This window comes from Jaculus jaculus, chromosome 2 (genome assembly GCF_020740685.1).
Source record: "Jaculus jaculus isolate mJacJac1 chromosome 2, mJacJac1.mat.Y.cur, whole genome shotgun sequence".
Taxonomy (NCBI): Eukaryota; Metazoa; Chordata; class Mammalia; order Rodentia; family Dipodidae; genus Jaculus; species Jaculus jaculus.
This window is the reverse complement of record NC_059103.1, coordinates 593201-611597: the sequence shown is the minus strand read 5'-3', so window position 1 is coordinate 611597 and position 18397 is coordinate 593201. Positions and strand designations below refer to the sequence as shown.

The 18397-nt window shown below is 49.2% G+C and overlaps 1 protein-coding gene across 15 annotated transcripts in view; it reads left to right on the top strand.

Annotated features, from left to right (window-relative positions):
• The window catches only part of LOC101600918 (transformation/transcription domain associated protein), a 114606-nt gene that overhangs the window by 87535 nt on the left and 8674 nt on the right, over positions 1–18397 (top strand). For 8 of the 15 annotated variants that reach the window (XM_045143420.1, XM_045143422.1, XM_045143425.1 and 5 more), the window contains 10 exons: positions 953–1144; positions 2740–2968; positions 3501–3766; positions 4175–4275; positions 6484–6685; positions 7811–7975; positions 9696–9786; positions 11025–11224; positions 11799–12060; positions 17640–17865. In XM_045143420.1, the coding sequence (XP_044999355.1) occupies positions 953–1144; positions 2740–2968; positions 3501–3766; positions 4175–4275; positions 6484–6685; positions 7811–7975; positions 9696–9786; positions 11025–11224; positions 11799–12060; positions 17640–17865 (1934 nt within the window). The remainder of the gene's footprint in view (positions 1–952; positions 1145–2739; positions 2969–3500; positions 3767–4174; positions 4276–6483; positions 6686–7810; positions 7976–9695; positions 9787–11024; positions 11225–11798; positions 12061–17639; positions 17866–18397) is intronic. The other 7 variants (XM_045143432.1, XM_045143433.1, XM_045143427.1 and 4 more) reach the window with 3 other exon arrangements.

Genomic DNA, 18397 nt, shown 5'->3' with positions numbered 1-18397 from the left:
GTCAGAGCTCCCCTGCATTGTGGCCCTGCCCAGTGCTGAGGCCTTCTCCATAAGTGCAGCACAGCCCTTTGCTGTGGATCTCCATGCATTGCTCTGCACACTACTAGTCCAGACTGACCTGGACCTCGGGCGACTCTCCTCCCTCAGCTCTGGAGGTCTAGTAAAGACATGTACCACCACACCCAGCTGATACCAGCCCAGCATCTTTGTGGTTTGGAGGTTGGTTTCTGGTGTTTGTGCTTGTGCAATCACATTACTAGCTGAGTTATTCTCAAATCCAGCTGCCCTTGTGGTTACTGGTAAGAATCCCTAAATTTGAATGAAATTATAAGTTAGGTATTAATTCTTCACTCAGTTGTAATGATGAATGAATATTGGATATGAAGGCCTTAACCTCTACAAAGAGAAGTAACGATGTGGAGAAATGAAGATCGGGTTGGTTGTGTTGGCAGACATGTCAGAACTGACTAGCACGAGAGAGGTGCCAGGGCAGCTGCTGTCCGTGTGTATGCTCCCTTCGAGAGGATTCGGTGCACAAGATGGGCTCCTCACACCCGTGCGTTGTGTGCAGAAGGGATGACAGCGTAGTGCAGGCACGGTTGTCATTGACGTCTGTGCTTCCTGTACTTGGTTTCATATTCACGTCACCCTGAAGGAGTCTGTGCTGGGGGACAGTGGGCATACACAGGGCAACCCCCGCCTCCCCACTGGGAAGCTTTGGTGGTGTGTCTTACAGCTGGGGAGGTTGACCACTCATGGCAATTCACAAGTGAGTATCCAGGAAGACAGCTGAAATGCCTGGCCTCTCGAAAGAAAACTCGTTTTATTTACTACCAGATTTCTGTGTGTCGCTTTGCATAATTTGCCACCCAAAAGTGAACTTTTTCCCCACTGTGATGTTGGAGCTGAGGGCAGGCGTGCCCCTCACCTCCCATGTCTTCCCCCGCCCCAGGTGGAAGTGAGCTGTCCGAAGGAGATGGCCTGGAAGGTGAACATGTACCGTGGCTACCTGGCCATCTGCCACCCCGAGGAGCAGCAGCTCAGCTTCATCGAGCGCCTGGTGGAGATGGCCAGCAGTCTGGCCATCCGCGAGTGGCGGCGGCTGCCCCACGTGGTGTCACATGTGCACACACCCCTCCTGCAGGTGGGTACCCCTGCCGCCCAGTGTCACCTCTGGCCAGTGCCACTGAGCAGGTCTTGTCCAGGTGCAACCTATGATTTTACCTTGGGGATTTCTTCTGTGTGGTCATCGGTGAGATGCAACTGTTGAATCCAGGCAGGTCCCAACCTCTAGTCTCGAAGTGATCTGTGCCCTGATGTCATCAGAACTATTTCTGGCCATTTGATCCAGTGCGCCCCCCCACCCCCCACCCCTTCAGCGTCATCTGCTCATAGCCTCTGCGCTCACTGCTTATCTCCGGCACCTCTCGTCTCCTGGGCTCCACACACCCAAGACTTCCCGCCTTTGTCTCCGTCGTTTCTGGTGCCTGGTGCGGCACAGTTGCCAGTGTCCCTGTTGTTGTCTAAAGTCATTCCAGAAGGTCACACTTTTGTTTCTCTTGAAAAAGTACTTTTTTTGTTGTTGTTTTTGGTAAGATCCCACTCTAGCCCAGGCTGACCTGGAATTCCCTCTGTAGTCTCAGGGTGGCCTTGAATTCATGGAAGTCCTCCTACTTCTGCCTCCCGAGTGCTGTGATTAAAGGTATGCGCCACCAGGCTTGGCTAAAAATGTCCTTTTTAAAAATACTTATTTGAGGGCTGGAAAGATGGCTTAGCAGTTAAGCCACCTGCCTGTAAAGCCTAAGGACTCAGGTCCAATTCTGCAGGTCCCATGTAAGGCAGATATATAAGGTAGCACATGCATCTGTAGTTTGTTTGCAGTGGTTAGAGGCCCTGGCACACCCATTCTCCCCCCACCTTAAATGAATAAATAAAATTTAAAAAAAATTTGAGATTGATAGACAGAGACACAGAGAGAATGGATACAGCACAATAGGATCTCTTGCCACTGGAAACACACTGCAGACACATGTCCACTTTGTGTATCTGGCCTTACATGGGTAAGGAGACTTAGAAAAGGGTGTGGTTTCAGAATTGCACCTCACATACTTGATAAGGCTACAGACGGGGCTCAGAGTGTGTTAGGTGGGGGAAGCTGCAGGCAGGGAGACAAGCAGCTCTGCTGTGGGGACTGGTAAGCGGGAAGCTGTACAGAGCTGGTGGTGAGGGGAAACAAGGCGTAGTGTGCGCTGCTACCCACTGCGAGCCACAGCTGAGGTTTGAAAATGGATATCTGGAGCAGAGCAGTCTTGGGGTACAGTCACTAATTCTGTGTAGAGTGGGGGGCTGTGTTGAGCTCCTGCTGTGGGGTGCAGAGGAAATTCTGTGTGGAGTGGAGGGCTGTGTTGAGCTCCAGCTGTGGGGTGCAGAGGGAATTCCCTGTGGAGTGGGGGGGCTATGTTGAGCTCCCGCTGTGGGGTGCAGAGGGAATTCCCTGTGGAGTGGGGGGCTATGTTGAGCTCCCACTGTGGGGTGCAGAGGGAATTCCCTGTGGAGTGGGGGGCTGTGTTGAGCTCCCGCTGTGGGGTGCAGAGGGACTTCCCTGTGGAGTGGGGGGCTGTGTTGAGCTCCTGCTGTGGTGATTGCATCATAGGATCTTCACAGTGATGGAGCGAGTCTCAGTGGTTTCTTTGTCAAGTTAATAGTGTGTGCTGCTCACCATGGAGTCTCTGTCCTCAGGCTGCCCAGCAGATCATTGAGCTTCAGGAAGCTGCGCAGATAAATGCAGGGTTACAGCCGACCAACCTGGGCAGGAACAACAGCCTGCATGACATGAAGACTGTGGTGAAGACCTGGAGGAACAGGCTGCCCATCGTGTCGGATGACCTGTCGCACTGGAGCAGCGTCTTCATGTGGAGGCAGCACCATTACCAGGGTAAACCGACCTGGTCCGGCATGCATTCATCATGTAATTTCCAGACGCCCGCTCTGCTGCTTTTCATGTCTGTTTTGTTTTCTTTTCCCAGATTTTCTATTTGGGGGCTAGGGTGGGTATGACGGATAGTGATGGGCCTGGTGGGAAGTCCGTGGGAAAGGGTTTATTTTGATTTGTTTTCCTACTTGTTACACTTCTCTAGTTAGACACCGCCTGTATCGCATGGCACAGGCCAGTGGGACTGAGTGCTGAGTGGTGGCACACTCTCCAAACCCCTGCTCAGGAATGCCTGCTCTCAGGGGTTCTGTGTGGCATATCTGGTTTTCCTGGCACCTCAAGTTGTCTCCTATTCTCCCTAGGCATCGACATGTTGAGGACAACCTTTATGATTTCATGATGTAATGCTCAGTTTACCTGTGACATAAACGCCAGGCAAAGAATGAGTTTTACCACAGAACTTGTGTTTTCATAAGCCATGTATATGTGTTGTCATTTTTTATTTAAGCTGTGGAACACTTTGAAACATCTGTGGCGTGCTCTGACAGTTTGTTTCTTTGCTCTGTAGCTATTGTGACTGCATACGAAAATAGCTCTCAGCATGATCCAAGTTCAAATAACGCTATGCTTGGGGTTCATGCATCAGCCTCTGCAATCATCCAGTATGGAAAAATTGCCCGGAAACAGGGACTAGTCAACGTGGCACTGGATATACTAAGTCGGATTCATACTATCCCCACTGTTCCTATTGTGGATTGCTTCCAGAAGATTCGTCAGCAAGTGAAATGCTATCTCCAGCTGGCAGGAGTGATGGGCAAAAACGAGTGCATGCAGGTAGGGCCTGGCAGGGTACTGCTCTACACTCCTCGTGGGGCAGATAGTAAGGAAGTAGGAAACAGTTCCTTGCAAAATGAGAAAGAAAGGAAAAGGCCCGGGTGTTTGGATTACATTTGTGATCTTCTAACCTGTGCTTAGCCAGTGTGTTTAAGAAAGGAACAAGGCTGCAGACTGTGAGGGTGTTAAGGTAGCTTGCTTACGCCAGGTTCATGTCCAGAGGATCCTGTGGAGCACTTGTGCATCTACTAGGCATTTACCATGTAGTGACTAGTTGAAAACTATATACCAGTTATCAGTTAAATGTTATCAGTTATCAGTGACTTACAAGATTTTTTTTACTTAAGTAAATACTTAATGGATTATCATGTAGAAACTTCAGTAACTTATTCCTTCATTTCTGAACAGGGCCTCGAAGTAATTGAGTCTACAAACTTAAAATACTTCACAAAAGAAATGACAGCTGAGTTTTATGCACTGAAGGGAATGTTCTTGGCTCAGATCAACAAGTACGTACGCTGAGTGTGAGTGGTGTCGGGAAGCCCCCACCAGCTGGTCTCCATGGTCCTTAGAGCTGGAAGCCAACCCAGTGCTCAAGCTGGGAAGCAGAGGGTTCTGTGACATCGTCTGTCAGGGTGTACCTGACAGCACACTGATGGCGATACTGACAGCTTGTGCGTGGTGTTCTGGGTGCACATGCATGTGGAGGCTTCTCCAGTCATTATCTCACTTTTTAAGATAGGGCTTCTGCGTCAACCTGGTGCTCACTGAACCAGCCATACTAGCCATCCAGGATGCCCCAGGGGCCCTCCTTTCTCTCCTCAGGTTGACAGGTGCATGCCACCTCACTTGACATTTTATGTGGGCTTGGGGGTGTGATGTGAGGTCCTCAGGCTTGTGTACTGAGTTCTTGGTTCACTGAGCACCCCCCCCCCCCGTAGTTTTTCATACAAGAGCTGCGGGATCAAAAAACCAGTGGCTTATGGGTTCATTTCCCCACTCTGCTGCTTAGAGTTGGTTTTGGTTTTGCTGTTTCACAGGAGGGTCTTGCTGTGTCAGTCTGCACACAGGCTCAAGCAGTCCTTTCTTGGCCTCCTAAGTAGCTGAGATCACAAGCACACACCATGGGGTGATTCTTGTTTGATAGCTGGTTGGCCACGTCCACCCAGCATCTGCGTTTTGGAAGTGAAGTAGTCACTGATGTCTCTACAGCATTTTGTACCTACAACCGTGACTGTAGACCTCAGTGGCAATCGAAACTATGGGTCTGCAAAGCCTGTACCATCATTCACTGCCTGGCCTATCATGGAGAAATATTGCCAAACCCTTAACACTAAATGGTTTTGTAAATAGTGTGAAATGACACATCCTTACAAGATGCCGCCAGTTGTCCTGTCTAGACGCATGCCACACTCCATTCTCAGTATGCAAGGGTTGCAGTTTTAACTTATTATTTACTTATTTTTTTGTTTTTTGAGGTATGGTCTCATTCTAGCTCAGGCTGATCTGGAATTCATTTTGTAGAATCAGGGTGATCTTGAACTCAAACGATCCTCCTAAGTGGTGGGATTAAAGGTGCTTGCCTGCAAAGCCAAATGACCCAGGTTCAACACCCAAGTACCATGAAAAGCCAGATGCACAAGGGGGTGTGTTCATCTGGGGCTTGTTTACAGTGGCTGTGGGGCCAGGTGCCCCCTACTGCCTGTGTGTGTGAGTCTCTTCCTCTCTGAAGCAAAAAGACATTCTCTCTAATAAATAAAGGGCCTTATTTTTTATTTGTAATGTTTTACAGATATAAGATACATACACGATTTTTTTTCTTTGAGTGGCTGCTGGTTTTACTTATTTTTTTTTCTAGGACTGGAGAGATGCATTAGCAGCTCTCTCCTTCTAATAAATAAAAAATAAAATATTTTTTAAAAAGGTTTTTTTTGGAAGCCAGGTGTGGTGGCACACGCCTTTAATCCCAGCACTTGGGAGGCAGAGGTAGGAGGATTGCCTTGAGTTTGAGGCCACCCTGAGACTATACAGTTAATTCCAGGTCTGCCTGGGCCAGAGACCCTACCTTGAGGAAAAAAGGTCTTTTTTGTTTTTTAAAATTTTACTCGGGAGGGAGGGAGGGAAGGAGAATGGGTGTGCCAGGGCCTCTTGTTGCTGCAAACCAACTCCAGATGCAGGCGCCACTTTGTGCATCTGGCTTTACTTGGATACTAGATCCTTAGACTTTGCAGGTATAAGTGCCCTAACCATTAAGCCATCTCTCCATAGCAGGGTCTCTTGACTCTATAAATGAATTTCAGGTGCATGTGCCACTTTGTGTATCCTGCTATATGTAGGTACTAAGGAATTGATCTTGGACTGGCAGGCTTTGCAAGCAAGCAAGTACCTTTAGCGTCTGAGCCATCTTCCCTGCCTGGTTTTTGTGATTATTTTTGAGATACCATCTGGCATTGGTTCTGCTGTTCTACAGGTAGCCCAGGCTGGCCTTGAACTTGTGACTTTTGCCTGTCTTCTAAGTGCTGGAATTATGCACTGCATCCAGCTCTGTTTGTTTATTTATTTTTGCTATAACCCAGGGTGGCCTTAAACTTGACCTCCTCCTGCCTTAGTGTCCTTATTGTTGGTAGACATGAGCTGCCATACCAGAGTTAGGTGTTGTTTGGAACCGTGATGTTCGCAGCACTGATGCATGCTTAAACTGTGGGGTCTCCTCCCAGATCCGAGGAAGCCAACAAAGCGTTCTCCGCGGCTGTGCAGATGCATGACGTGCTGGTGAAGGCCTGGGCCATGTGGGGCGACTACCTGGAGAACATCTTTGTGAAGGAGCGGCAGCTGCATCTGGGGGTGTCTGCCATTACCTGCTACCTGCACGCATGCCGGCATCAGAATGAGAGCAAATCAAGGAAGTACTTGGCCAAGGTGAGACCACAACACCCAGCTCCTGGCCATCTGGCAGCTTCCAGGTTCGGGTGGAGATGCATCTACATGCTGGGTGTGAGGCTGGCTTTTATGCCTTTGTCCCCATTCCCAACTCTCTACAGTGTCTTTATAGGTCTATTTTGGACATAAATATTTTTTAAATTTTATTTATTTGAGAGAGAGAAAAGCAGATAGAATGGGCATGCCAGAGCCTCTAGCCACTGCAAACGAACTCCAGATGCATGTGTCCCCTTGTGTGTCTGGCTTACGCAGGTACTGGGGAATCAGACCTGAGTGTGTAGACTTCACAGGCAAACACCTTAACTCTAAAGCATCTCTCTAGCCCTCGTAGTTCTATTTTAAAGGTAAAGAAACTTAGGCCTGAAATAGCCTTAGGGGCTCAGGGCTTGGATGTGGCAAAGCCTGATCTGGGCCCTAGTGTGGACCTCACATCTTCTCATGCTGTCTGGGACCACCATGGACAAAGCCTTTTAGGCTCCCCCCCCACTCTGTCAGAGGAGAGTGCCTGGCCAGTAGCCACAGATGCTAAGCATGTGCTTGTGATGAGATTGAGGGTCCTCCTTCACGGCACTGCCCCTCTCGCTTCTCAGCAACAGACAGTGGAACATAGAACTAATGCACCCATACTTGCCCAGAACTTAGGGGCGGAGAGTTCCTTCTTGGTCATGGAAGGCTGGGCATGTGAAGAATCCGTGATTCAGCACGGTCATGCAGACTCTGGAAGCTGTGCACTTTTCCACGCCTGGGTTTCAGACACTCACCGAGCCCTGCCCCAGCACAGGCCTATCTGGTTTAGGATGGTGATAATCAGAGTCTAACAGAAATGTGAGCCAGTGGCCTTGCCTGTCCCTCCCTGATGTTTGCTAGTCAGCAGATTGGATCAATGATTATTGGTCATTAAAGCTAAAGTAAGAGAGAAATGAGATTCTAATTTCTGCTTTTATTTAACTGTAAGGTTTATAAGTTAACAATATTTTCCTCTGGGACATAACTTTACTTAGGGCCAGTTATGCCATTCAATGTAGAATTTGACAGTTGGGGAAAAAAGTCACTTGATTGAGAGCGTCAGAATTCTCGTTTTCTGGAACTTTCCATGTGCCTCAGGTGCTGTGGCTTTTGAGTTTTGATGATGACAAAAACACACTGGCCGACGCTGTGGACAAGTACTGCATTGGCGTACCACCCATCCAGTGGCTGGCCTGGATCCCTCAGTTACTCACCTGCCTCGTGGGCTCTGAGGGCAAGCTGCTTCTGAACCTCATCAGCCAGGTGGGACCCCCAGGTGTCTCTTGATTGTCACTCTGTGTACCCCTGCTCCAAATATTGAAAGCAGTCCAAAAGATTAAGGATTCACTTGTTTAAAGTATAAAGTATAAAGCATAGTTAAATTGTTGAAAGAGGACCTGGAAGATGGCTTGCTGCATATACCTCATGACCAGAGTTCGGATCCCCAGAACCCATGTAAAGCTGGACGCTGTAGTGCATGCATCAGTTGCTGTCCCTCGTGTGCCTATGGGCAGGGTAGGGCAGGACCTGGGAGAGTCCTGGCCTGGCTAGTCTAGCATGTGTGTTGGTGACCAAGAGATACCTGTCTCAAACAAGGTGAGACCACATCCCAAGGTTGTCCTCTGACCTCCACATGTGCCATGGCATGTGTATAGTCTCTCTCTCTGAAAATACATCTACATAGACATGAAATAGCCTATAAAGCATCATGGAGTGAAAACGCCTTTCTTTGCTTGGATGTGTCTGCACAGAGGATGCACCTAAGATAAACTTGTGTTTGCACGTAAGGTGGCTCTTGGTGCCCTGAGAATTAAGTGAGTGGCTTTCTGGGAGGCATCTTGCATCTGCTTCCTGTCCTGTGCTAGGACCTCTTCAGAGCTTCCAATACCTACAGTCCCACCACTCAGGAGGCTGAGGCAGGAGGATAAGCATGAATTCTAGATCAGATGGAGGGCTGGCGACATGGCTTAGCAGTTAAGGCCCTTGCCTGTGAAGCCTCAGGACCCAGGTTCAATTCCCTAGTAAGCCAGATGCACCAGGTGATTCATGTGTCTGTAGTTTGTTTTGTTTTTTGAGGTAGGGTCTCACTCTGGCCCAGGCTGATGCAGAATTCACTGTGTAGCCTCAGGGTGGCCTAGAACTTACGGCGATCCTCCTACCTCTGCCTCCCAAGTGTTGGAATTAAAGGTGTGTGCCACCACGCCTGGCTGCGTCTGGAGTTTGTCTGCAATAGCTAAAGGCCCTGGCGCACCTGTTCTCTTCCCCCATCTCTAATATTAACTAAATAAATTTTAAAAATTCAAATGATCAGAGTGAGCTACGTAGCGAGACCGTCTCAAACAATAAAAGACTAGTGCAGTCTACAGTGACTGTCATCCTGCATGTAGTCGTCGTGTCTGTGAGAGGCTGGCTGCTCACTGGGAACTGAAGTTAGGCCTGGGAAGTCGCGTAGGCGTGGATACCATAGAAGGTCCTTTTGTGGTTGTCATTTGAAAGCGGCTCCAGAGAGTCCCTGTCTGTGGCAAGTGCACAGAAGAATTGGGATGAAGGCCAGCTGCTCAAGTTTCAGAATGGGCAGCGGTCTTGGGATTTCTGGAAATGACCTTCCTTCAGAGAGTGTGTCTGTCTGTACTCCTGGGTCCTGGCACCTGGCTTACCATTTATCTGTCGGAACACAAACTTGGTCAGTGTGGTGATGCCACTCATGGAATACCTCCTAACACACGAGATAGGCCCTCTGTGGCTTTGACAGTTAGATAGGAGATGGCTCGTTTTCTCTGACATTTCGGGAAGGATCTAGTGAACAGTGGTGTCTCCTTGCTCGCCAAGCTCTAGTGAGGTAGGACTGGGTTTTCTTACTTTCAGTGGGCATACACTCCTTCAGTGTGTGGAGTAGAAGTCACTTCAGAATGGGGTCACTCTGGGTTGCAGTCTGCTATTAACTGTGCCCAGTGTAATGTTCACGCTGTCTGTCTCCAAGCAGGTTGGACGAGTGTATCCCCAAGCAGTCTACTTTCCCATCCGGACTCTGTACCTGACCTTGAAAATAGAACAGCGGGAGCGCTATAAGAGCGGTACGTCTTGTCTTGGGCTGGCCGGCTGCTTCCCAAAGGCTCATTACCCGGGGTGTTCCGTGTCGCTATTGCTGCGCACACACCTGCCTGCTGCCCCTCCTTCACCTGCTCGCTTCTTTAGTCAGGGCCAGGGGACCAAGCCTGACCTCAGGGTAGAGCTTGCCTTTCTCTGTCCCAGTGCAGTCTCTGTTGCCTGGAGTGAGCCCTAGGGAAGCCTGTGAAGGGTTAGCTCAGCTCTCTCCTTAGTGCCGAGGCCTCCCCATGAGCAGTTCTGAGGTCAGTTGCTGTGCATTTGTGCTGCTCAGTTTAGAAGAAACCAGCTGCCAGGAATCTGCAGTCTTGCTATGCTAATTGCTTGAAATTAATATTCTGAGTGAGTGTTTTACAGTCTATTGAATGGCTTTAGTAAGTAAAGAAATGACTGACTGATGCCTGGCACCTGCTAAGTGTGGGACTGTACTATATGAATAATTAAAGGACTGTTGGTGTTACGGTGTGTGGTGCCTATAGCTGTCCTGAGAGAGGCTGGTTTTCTCATGGGCAACATTATGGGTCAATGAGATAAGGTGGATTTGGGGTACACAGTACACTTTGACTCCCATCTTGGTCATTTAAAAATTAAGACCATTTTTTAGTTCCCAAGCTAAATGTAGTGAGCTCAAGCGAGGAAACTGGGTAGGAAGAATTCCGCAGTGGATTTCTCAGAGATAAGTATTTTTCAGAAAAGTCATTTTGCAAGTGGAGTTGGGCTTTCTTTGGTGAAATACATGGACTTGTTTATTAACTCCTTGAGGAAAAAAATTCTTTGAGCTTTAGTAGGAAGGAAATCTACTCTGAAGCAGGTTTCCAAATGTCACTTTTAAAATACGCTATCCAGTAGAGGTGCGCAGGGTGCATCATGTCCCAGTGCTCACCCACCTGGACCTGGGTGGCATGCTGTCCCTGCTGCCTTCGCGCCCAGCCCCGGGGCGGCATACAGTCCCATTGGCACACACACTAGCTTTTTGTCCCTGAATTGCCTGAAGCCCAGGGAACAGCTGGACATGATTGTCCCATAGTCATGTGGCACATCTGTCTTTAGAATCAGTGCATTTCCACACCGCCCCTGGGGAAAGGGTTGTAGGGCTATTCTACCCTGGCAGGAACCAGCGTTCCTTTGGCCCGTGGGTCCTGTAGCGCTCCGAGCTCAGCATTGGTTGGTTTTGCGCTGACATTGGCGTTGTGTGTGTTGCTCTCAGATTCTGGACAGCAGCAGCCAAGTTCAGTGGGTAACCAGTCCCATTCTGCATCAGATCCAGGGCCCATACGAGCCACAGCACCCATGTGGCGCTGCAGCCGAATCATGCACATGCAGCGGGAGCTCCACCCCACCCTGCTGTCTTCCCTGGAAGGCATCGTCGACCAGATGGTCTGGTTCAGAGAGAACTGGCACGAAGAGGTAGGTGAATGTCGTGCTGCTACCCGTGGAGGGAACGGCCAGCTCGGCTGTAAGCGTCTTCACGCTCAACGTCCAGGCATTCGCTGTGCTTGCTGTTGAAGCAGCCAGAGCAGGCAAAGAGTTCCTCTGTCCCATGTCGCCTCGAGTGTTTGAAGCAGCACGCTCCAGTAGAAGAGATGAAAGTGAGGCAGCCATCCCTTGGCTGTGGTTGCTGCGTGGGCCAGGGTGGGCGTAGGCCTTTTTCCAGAGAGGGGCTTTTCATACCAGCTGCTTGTTGCTGTGCAAGTTTTGAGTGTGCACTCGTGGACACACAGCACTGACAGCAAAGCCCCCTCAGGACGGAACTTCTCTGAGTTCTCAGCAGGTAAGTGTGTGTATGCTGGGGTTTTGCATCTGCTACTTAGTGTTCAGGACCCCTGGCTCAGTGTCACATGGGTGCTATCTGTGTGACTGCACACATGGTTTACAGGGATAAATCATGGCTGGGTGCCATGTGCTGGTGGACGTAGAACCAGCCCTGGACACGGGGCCACGTGTGCTGACCTTGCCTGATGATCTATGGTCTTGTCCCCAGGTACTCAGGCAACTGCAGCAGGGCCTGGCCAAATGTTACTCTGTCGCCTTTGAGAAAAGCGGAGCCGTATCTGATGCCAAAATCACGCCCCACACACTCAACTTCGTGAAGAAGCTGGTGAGCACGTTTGGGGTGGGCCTGGAGAATGTGTCCAACGTGTCCACCATGTTCTCCAGCGCAGCCTCTGAGTCTCTTGCCCGCCGGGCACAGGCCACAGCTCAGGACCCCGTCTTCCAGAAGCTGAAGGGCCAGTTCACCACGGGTGAGGCTCCCTTTCATGTCCCTGGGCTGGAGGGTTCTTGGCTTCCATTGGTCTTAACATCTTGGCACTTGTTGCTTTTCATAAGAAAAGCTACCTGGGTTATTGCCTAGGTGGTCTAAGCATAGACTCAAACACAAAGGACCTGTGGCTGCTGCCAGCCTGCGACTACACTTCCTTCTGTCTGCTGCTGGTTAAGGTTTGGGCTTTGGAGACAGGAACTAGAAAATGGAAGGCTTTTAGTCCAAACCTCCTTGCCTGCCTTGGATTTCAAGACTGTGTTTTCATTACTTGACCCTAGTTGAGCTAAAGGCATTTATCTAGGCCTAGATGACCCTGACTTGACTCTGTCGTACTGCCTGATCTGACCTGAGGGAGAAGAGACCAGTTTCTCCTAGCTTAGGGTCTTCATCATCCCCTCGCGCCTGACTCATCCTCTAGCACACGCAGGCTCAGTCCTGTGTTGTTTGGTGCTTCATGGCTGCACAGGTACTTTGGCTGTCCTAGTCTGCAGACAGAAGAAGCAAGGTTGCCTCCCTCCACTTTCCAGAGCTAAGACGGTTCCACTGGAGAGCAGTGTGCATCCATATACAGATGCGCATGCCCTGCACGTGTGTGTGTGGACCACAGGCAACCAGATGTCCTCGTGTGTTGCTCTTCACCTTAATTCCTTGAGACAGAGTCACTTACTGCACCCAGAGCTCACCTCTGTCTTTTGGTTACACTGGCTGACCAGGGAGTCCCGCCGTCCTGCCCATAGGTAAAGGTTTGAGACTGCACATTGTCTTTGCCCCAGAGCAGTGAAGGCAGATTCCAGGAAGGAACTCCAGCATAAACTTGTTCTTTAGCATCTTATTTATTTGTGAGAGAAAGAGGTAGACAGAGAGAGAATGGGCATGCCAGGGCCTCCAGCCACAGCATTTGAACTCCAGATGCACCTGCCATCATGTGTGTCTGGAGAATCCAACCTGGCTTCTTTGGCTTTACCAGTGTGTGCCTTAACCACTAAGCCATCTCTCGCCCCACTGGTTCTTTTTTTTTTTTTTTTTTTAACTTTTAAAGTTTTTTTGTTGTTGTTGCCCATTTTTATTTATTTGAGAGTGACAGAGAGAGAGAAAGAGAGAGGCAGAGAAAGAAAGAATGGGTGCGCCAGGGCCTCCAGCCACTGCAAACAAACTCCAGATGCGTGCACCCCCTTGTGCATATGGCTAACGTGGGTCCTGAGGAATCGAGCCTCTAACCAGGGTCCATAGGGTCCAAGGCAAGCCCTTAACCGCTAAGCCATCTCTCCAGCCCCCACCAGTTCATTATTTTTCTCAATTTTTATAACATTTTCCATGATTATAAAAAATATCCCATGGTACTACCCTCCCTCCCCCACTTTCCCCTTTGAAATTCCATCCTCCATCATATCCCCTCCCCATCTCAGTCAGTCTCTCTTTATTTTGATGTCATGATCTTTTCCTCCTCTTATGATGGTCTTGTGTAGGTAGTGTCAGGCACTGTGAGGTCATGGATATGCAGGCCATTTTGTGTCTGGAGGAGCATGTTGTAAGAAGTCCTCCCCTTCCACATTCTTTTTGCCACCTCTTCCGCATTAGACCCTGAGCCTTGGAAGGTGTGATTGAGATGTTACTCAGTACTCCAGTCACTTCTTTCCAGCACCATGATACCTTCTGGGTCATCCCAAGGTCACTGCAATCTGAAGAGAGAATATTCTCTACCAAAAGTGAGAATAACATTAATATAAGGGTATGAACATTAAGAGAAGTGCTTACTGGGTAGTTTGATGAGCATAGTATATACATTTTTCCAGGCATCAGTAGATGTTATACCCCTAGGGCTCATGACTACCCCTGTTTTAAGTTTTCAGTATCAGGGATATATTCCCCCCTATGGAGCAAGCCTTCAGTCCAGTTGGAGGGCAGTTGGTTTCCACAATGACAGACGTGCCACTATTGCACCCGTTGGCTCATTTGGCCTGGCTGGCCAATTATAAGGCTTGCAGTGTCCACTGTTGAGTATCTTTACTCCACCAGTTCATTTTTAATGGCCCAAACTGGAACTTGCCCATGTTTCCCTCAGAAGGTATTGAGTAGAAGAACAGTGTAAGTAACTCACCTAGGCTTGGGAGGAGAAAGGAACCGTGCTGCGAGAAAGAGTCAGGGAAGGAGGGACATAAGCCACCCTAGTTTCTGGAGCATTTGTGATGCGGTATAATTACAGAGACGGGAGCAGGGGGTGGTGGCAGGCATCATGGATGGGGGAGGGGTGACGTGAGTCTGGTGACACAAGGTTGAACCTCTTGATGGCCATGGCAGGCAGGCAGTCTACGCATGAGCTGGAATTTGGTAGGAGGAAGTGGGGAGCTGGGGCTGCCGGGGGCTGTCTGCGCCTTGTTGAAGCCAGCTGTGACTCGTAGTTGTTCTAGAAGGAAGTCCAGGCACAGCTCAGAGGCTCCTTCCAGAGCTTGCGAGGCGCTGCCTCTGACACTGCTCCTGTCCCAGCTCTGCTGGGGAGCTTCGCTTTGTCTTGGGTTGTGTCCTGACCTGCCTTACTCAGCTACCTGCTTGTTTAAAAACAAAAGCCCTATAAGGATTTTTTTTTTTTAAGTTTTGAAACGGGGTCTGATGTAACCCAGCTGGCCAGTGAGTTTCCTATGTAGCAGAACATGACTTTGAACTCTTGATCCTCCTGCCTCTATCTCTTGTGTGCTGGGACTATAGGCATGTGCCCTACTTTATGCAGTGCTGGGAGTGGGACCCAGGGCTTCATGCATACTGGCTTAGAGGTAGAGTGTGTGATGGGCATGCACCAGGTGCCGAGTTCAGTTGCCATGCAAAAAGTTCATTAAAGAAAAATAAAAGGAACTTAAATATCATTAAAATACAGCCAGGTATGGTGGCGCACACCTTTAATCCCAGCACTCAGGAGGCAGTGGTAGGAGGATTGCTTTGAGTTTGAGGCCAGCCTGGGGCTACATAGTGAATTCCAGGTTAGCCTGGGCTACAGTGATACCCTACCTTAAACAAAAACAGTCTGGAGAGATGGCTTAGTGGGTAAGGGGCTTACCTGTGAAGCCTATAGACTCATATTCGACTCTCCATGTCCCACATAAGCCAGATGCACCATGACGCAAGTGTGCAAGGTCACAGATGTGCACAAAGGGGCGCACACATCTGGAATAAGATTTCAGTGGCTGGATGCCCTGGCTTGCCAGTTCTCACCCCTCCCCCTTTCTCTCATGTGAAGGCCAGTCTGCTGGGCTTGCCTCAAAAACAAAAATTCCTCATTCATATGAAACTGATTATGTGTTAGCCCATGCACAGCTGTCAGGGTCAGGGCAGATCTCGTGCTGCAAGCACAGCCTCACTTAATCCTTAACTGAGCACTTGTTTTCCCACTGTGTGGCTGAGAAATTGAGGCCCAAGGAGGTTCAGTATTGGGCTTACACAGAGCCCAGGGTTTTGCTACTGGCTGGGAGGAGCTATGGCACCCAGCAGGCTTCAGTGCAAGCAGTGCTCGAAAAAAGCAGCACTGTGTCTTCTCTTCAGGACCGACAAGCTGGTTCTGCCCTGGCTTCTGGACCAAGGTGCTCGTTTGGATTTAGCACTGAGTCCAGTTCTCTCGGGATCGTTTGTAGGAGGAAGGTGGTGGAGCGTTGCTGGGCTGGTTTGCTGAGCACACGCTGCTGGCTTTGTGCCGGTAGCTTTGTGACACCCAGCTTTCACTTACGGCTGTCACCCCACCCCCCATTCCAGAGCACCCTGTTCTGTGGCCTCCCCTGCTTTGGCCTTCTCCAGTTCTGTCAGCTGGTGCTGTGGGCCCCTCAGGCCTTTGCTTTTCCTTAGCTCCAGTCTGGACAGCCACGGCCACCCAGCTGCCCTGTAGCTGGGGAGGCAGGCAGATGGCTGGTTTATTGCATCTGGGGCTGAAAGCAAAAAACACTAGTGTCTGAGAGACACTGAACAGGAGGTGTGAAAACAGCAGAAACATGAACTGCCACGAGCTGTCACTACTTGGCGTGTGAAGTGAGGATGTCTCTGTGGACAGTGTGCAGCCCATGTTGCTTTAGGCCAGCGTCATGGATGCTGGGTCTCACCCCGGCAGCAGCAGAACAGGGCCCTGTTACACAGGGTTGGATGAGTTAGTGACAGGCTCTCTCTCAGCATTGGTGCTAATCTAGAAGGAAACATGGTTTGTTTTAAAAGACCTTTAATATTTTTTAAAAAATTTATTTCTATTTTATTTATTTATTTGAGAATGACAGAGAGAGAATGGGTGCACCATGGCCTCCAGCTACTGCAAACATACTCCAGATGCATGCATCCCCATGTGCATCTGGCTTATGTGGGTCCTGGGGAATTGAGCCTTGAACCGGCGTCCTTAGGCTTCACAGGCAAGTGTTTAACCACTTAGCCATCTCTCCAGCCCTAGTTATGTTTTTAATAAAAGTATTTTTATTTATTTATTTGAGAGAGAGTGAATATGGGTGTGCCAGAGCCTCTTGCAAATGTACATGGGTACTTTACATGGGTACTGGGGAACTGAACCCAGGCTGTCAGGCTTGCAAATGCCTTTAACTGCTGAATCATCTCTCCAACCCTAATTTGTTTATTTATTTATTTTTATTTTTTTAAAATTTATTTATTTGAGAGCAACAGACAGAGAGAGAAAGAGGCAGATAGAGAGAGAAAGGGCACGCCAGGGCCTCCAGCCACTACAAACAGACTCAAGATGTGTGCGCCCCCTTGTGCATCTGGCTAAATTGAGCCTCGAACTGGGGTCCTTAGGCTTCACAGGCAAGCGCTTAACCGCTAAACCATCTCTCCAGCCCTGTTGATTTATTTTTGTTGTTCATTTTATTTTATTTGAGACAGAGAGAGAGAGAGAGAATGGGTACACCAGGGCCTTCAGCCACTGCAAATGAACTCCAGATGCATGTGCCACCTTGTGCTTTGGGCTTATGTGGGTCCTGGGGAATTGAGCATCAAACTGGGTTCTTAGGCCTCACAAGCAAGTGCTTAACCGCCAAGCCATCTCTCCAACCCTAATTTATTTATTTTTGAGACAGAGTCTTGCTGCCTGGGTACTGTAGGCCTCGTGCATTGACTTTTCTGTTACACAGTCTTAATAAATACATTTGACCAGGGACTTCGATTTCCCAAGTGAGATGTTTTCTGCTTCTGCCACTCTGGCTCCTTTTCCTTCGTTCCCTGTCTTCCTGTACCTTCTTTTGCTTAGCAGTGTCTGTGTGTGTTGGGATGGTCAGCACTACTTAGTGCTAGGAGCTTGAGCAGTGATGTGTAGCCTATTAGAAAGTAGCACAGGCCTGGAGAGATGACTCAGTGGTTAGAGGCACTTGCTTGCAAAGCCTGAAGGCCTGGGTTCAGTTCTCTAATACACATGTAAAGCCAGATGCACAAAGTGGTACATGTGTCTGGAGTTCATTTACAGTGGCACTGGGCCCTGGCGTGCCCATTCTTATTTTTTCTCTGTCTTTCTACTTGCAAATAAGTAATTTTTTTTAAAGTAGCTCAGATTACTGCAAGTGTTTGTAATCATTTTATTTTATTGTGCAGATTTTGATTTCAGCGTTCCAGGATCCATGAAACTTCATAATCTCATTTCTAAATTGAAAAAGTGGATCAAAATCCTTGAGGCCAAAACCAAGCAGCTTCCAAAATTCTTTCTCATTGAAGAAAAGTGTCGGTTTTTGAGCAATTTCTCAGCACAAACAGCTGAGGTAGAAATTCCTGGAGAATTCTTGATGCCGAAGCCAACACATTACTACATCAAGATTGCTCGGTGAGTGAAGTGGGTAAGCATACAGGCTTCAGGGTCTGCCCAGCAGCACTTCCATCCCGACTCCTAGAAAGGCAGACCTGCTGATGAGTGGTATGTGCCCCAACCATAGGGTGTCTGTGCATGCCGTTTTCTACAACACAGAGGTGGCAAAATGGGGACTTTGGGGGTCTAACTCTTTAAGTGCAGTATCACGTCAGATGGGGCTGGGGAGGGGCTCAGTGGGTGAGTTGCGTGTTGTTGCTTGAGCATGAGGGCCTGAGCCTGGCCCCAGCACTCTTGGAAGCGCCCGCGTCGGGAAAGTGGAGTCAGGGACAACATTAGGGCTCACTAATTAGCTAGACAAGCCCCACATCTGTGAGACCCTGTTTCAAAAAGAAGACCCCTTAGCCAGGCGTGGTGGCACATGCCTTTAATCCCAGCACTCGGGAGGCAGAGGTAGGAGGATCACTGTGAGTTCGAGGCCACCCTGAGACTACACAGTGAATTCCAGCTACTGTGAGCTACTGTGAGACTCTACCTCGAAAAACAAAAA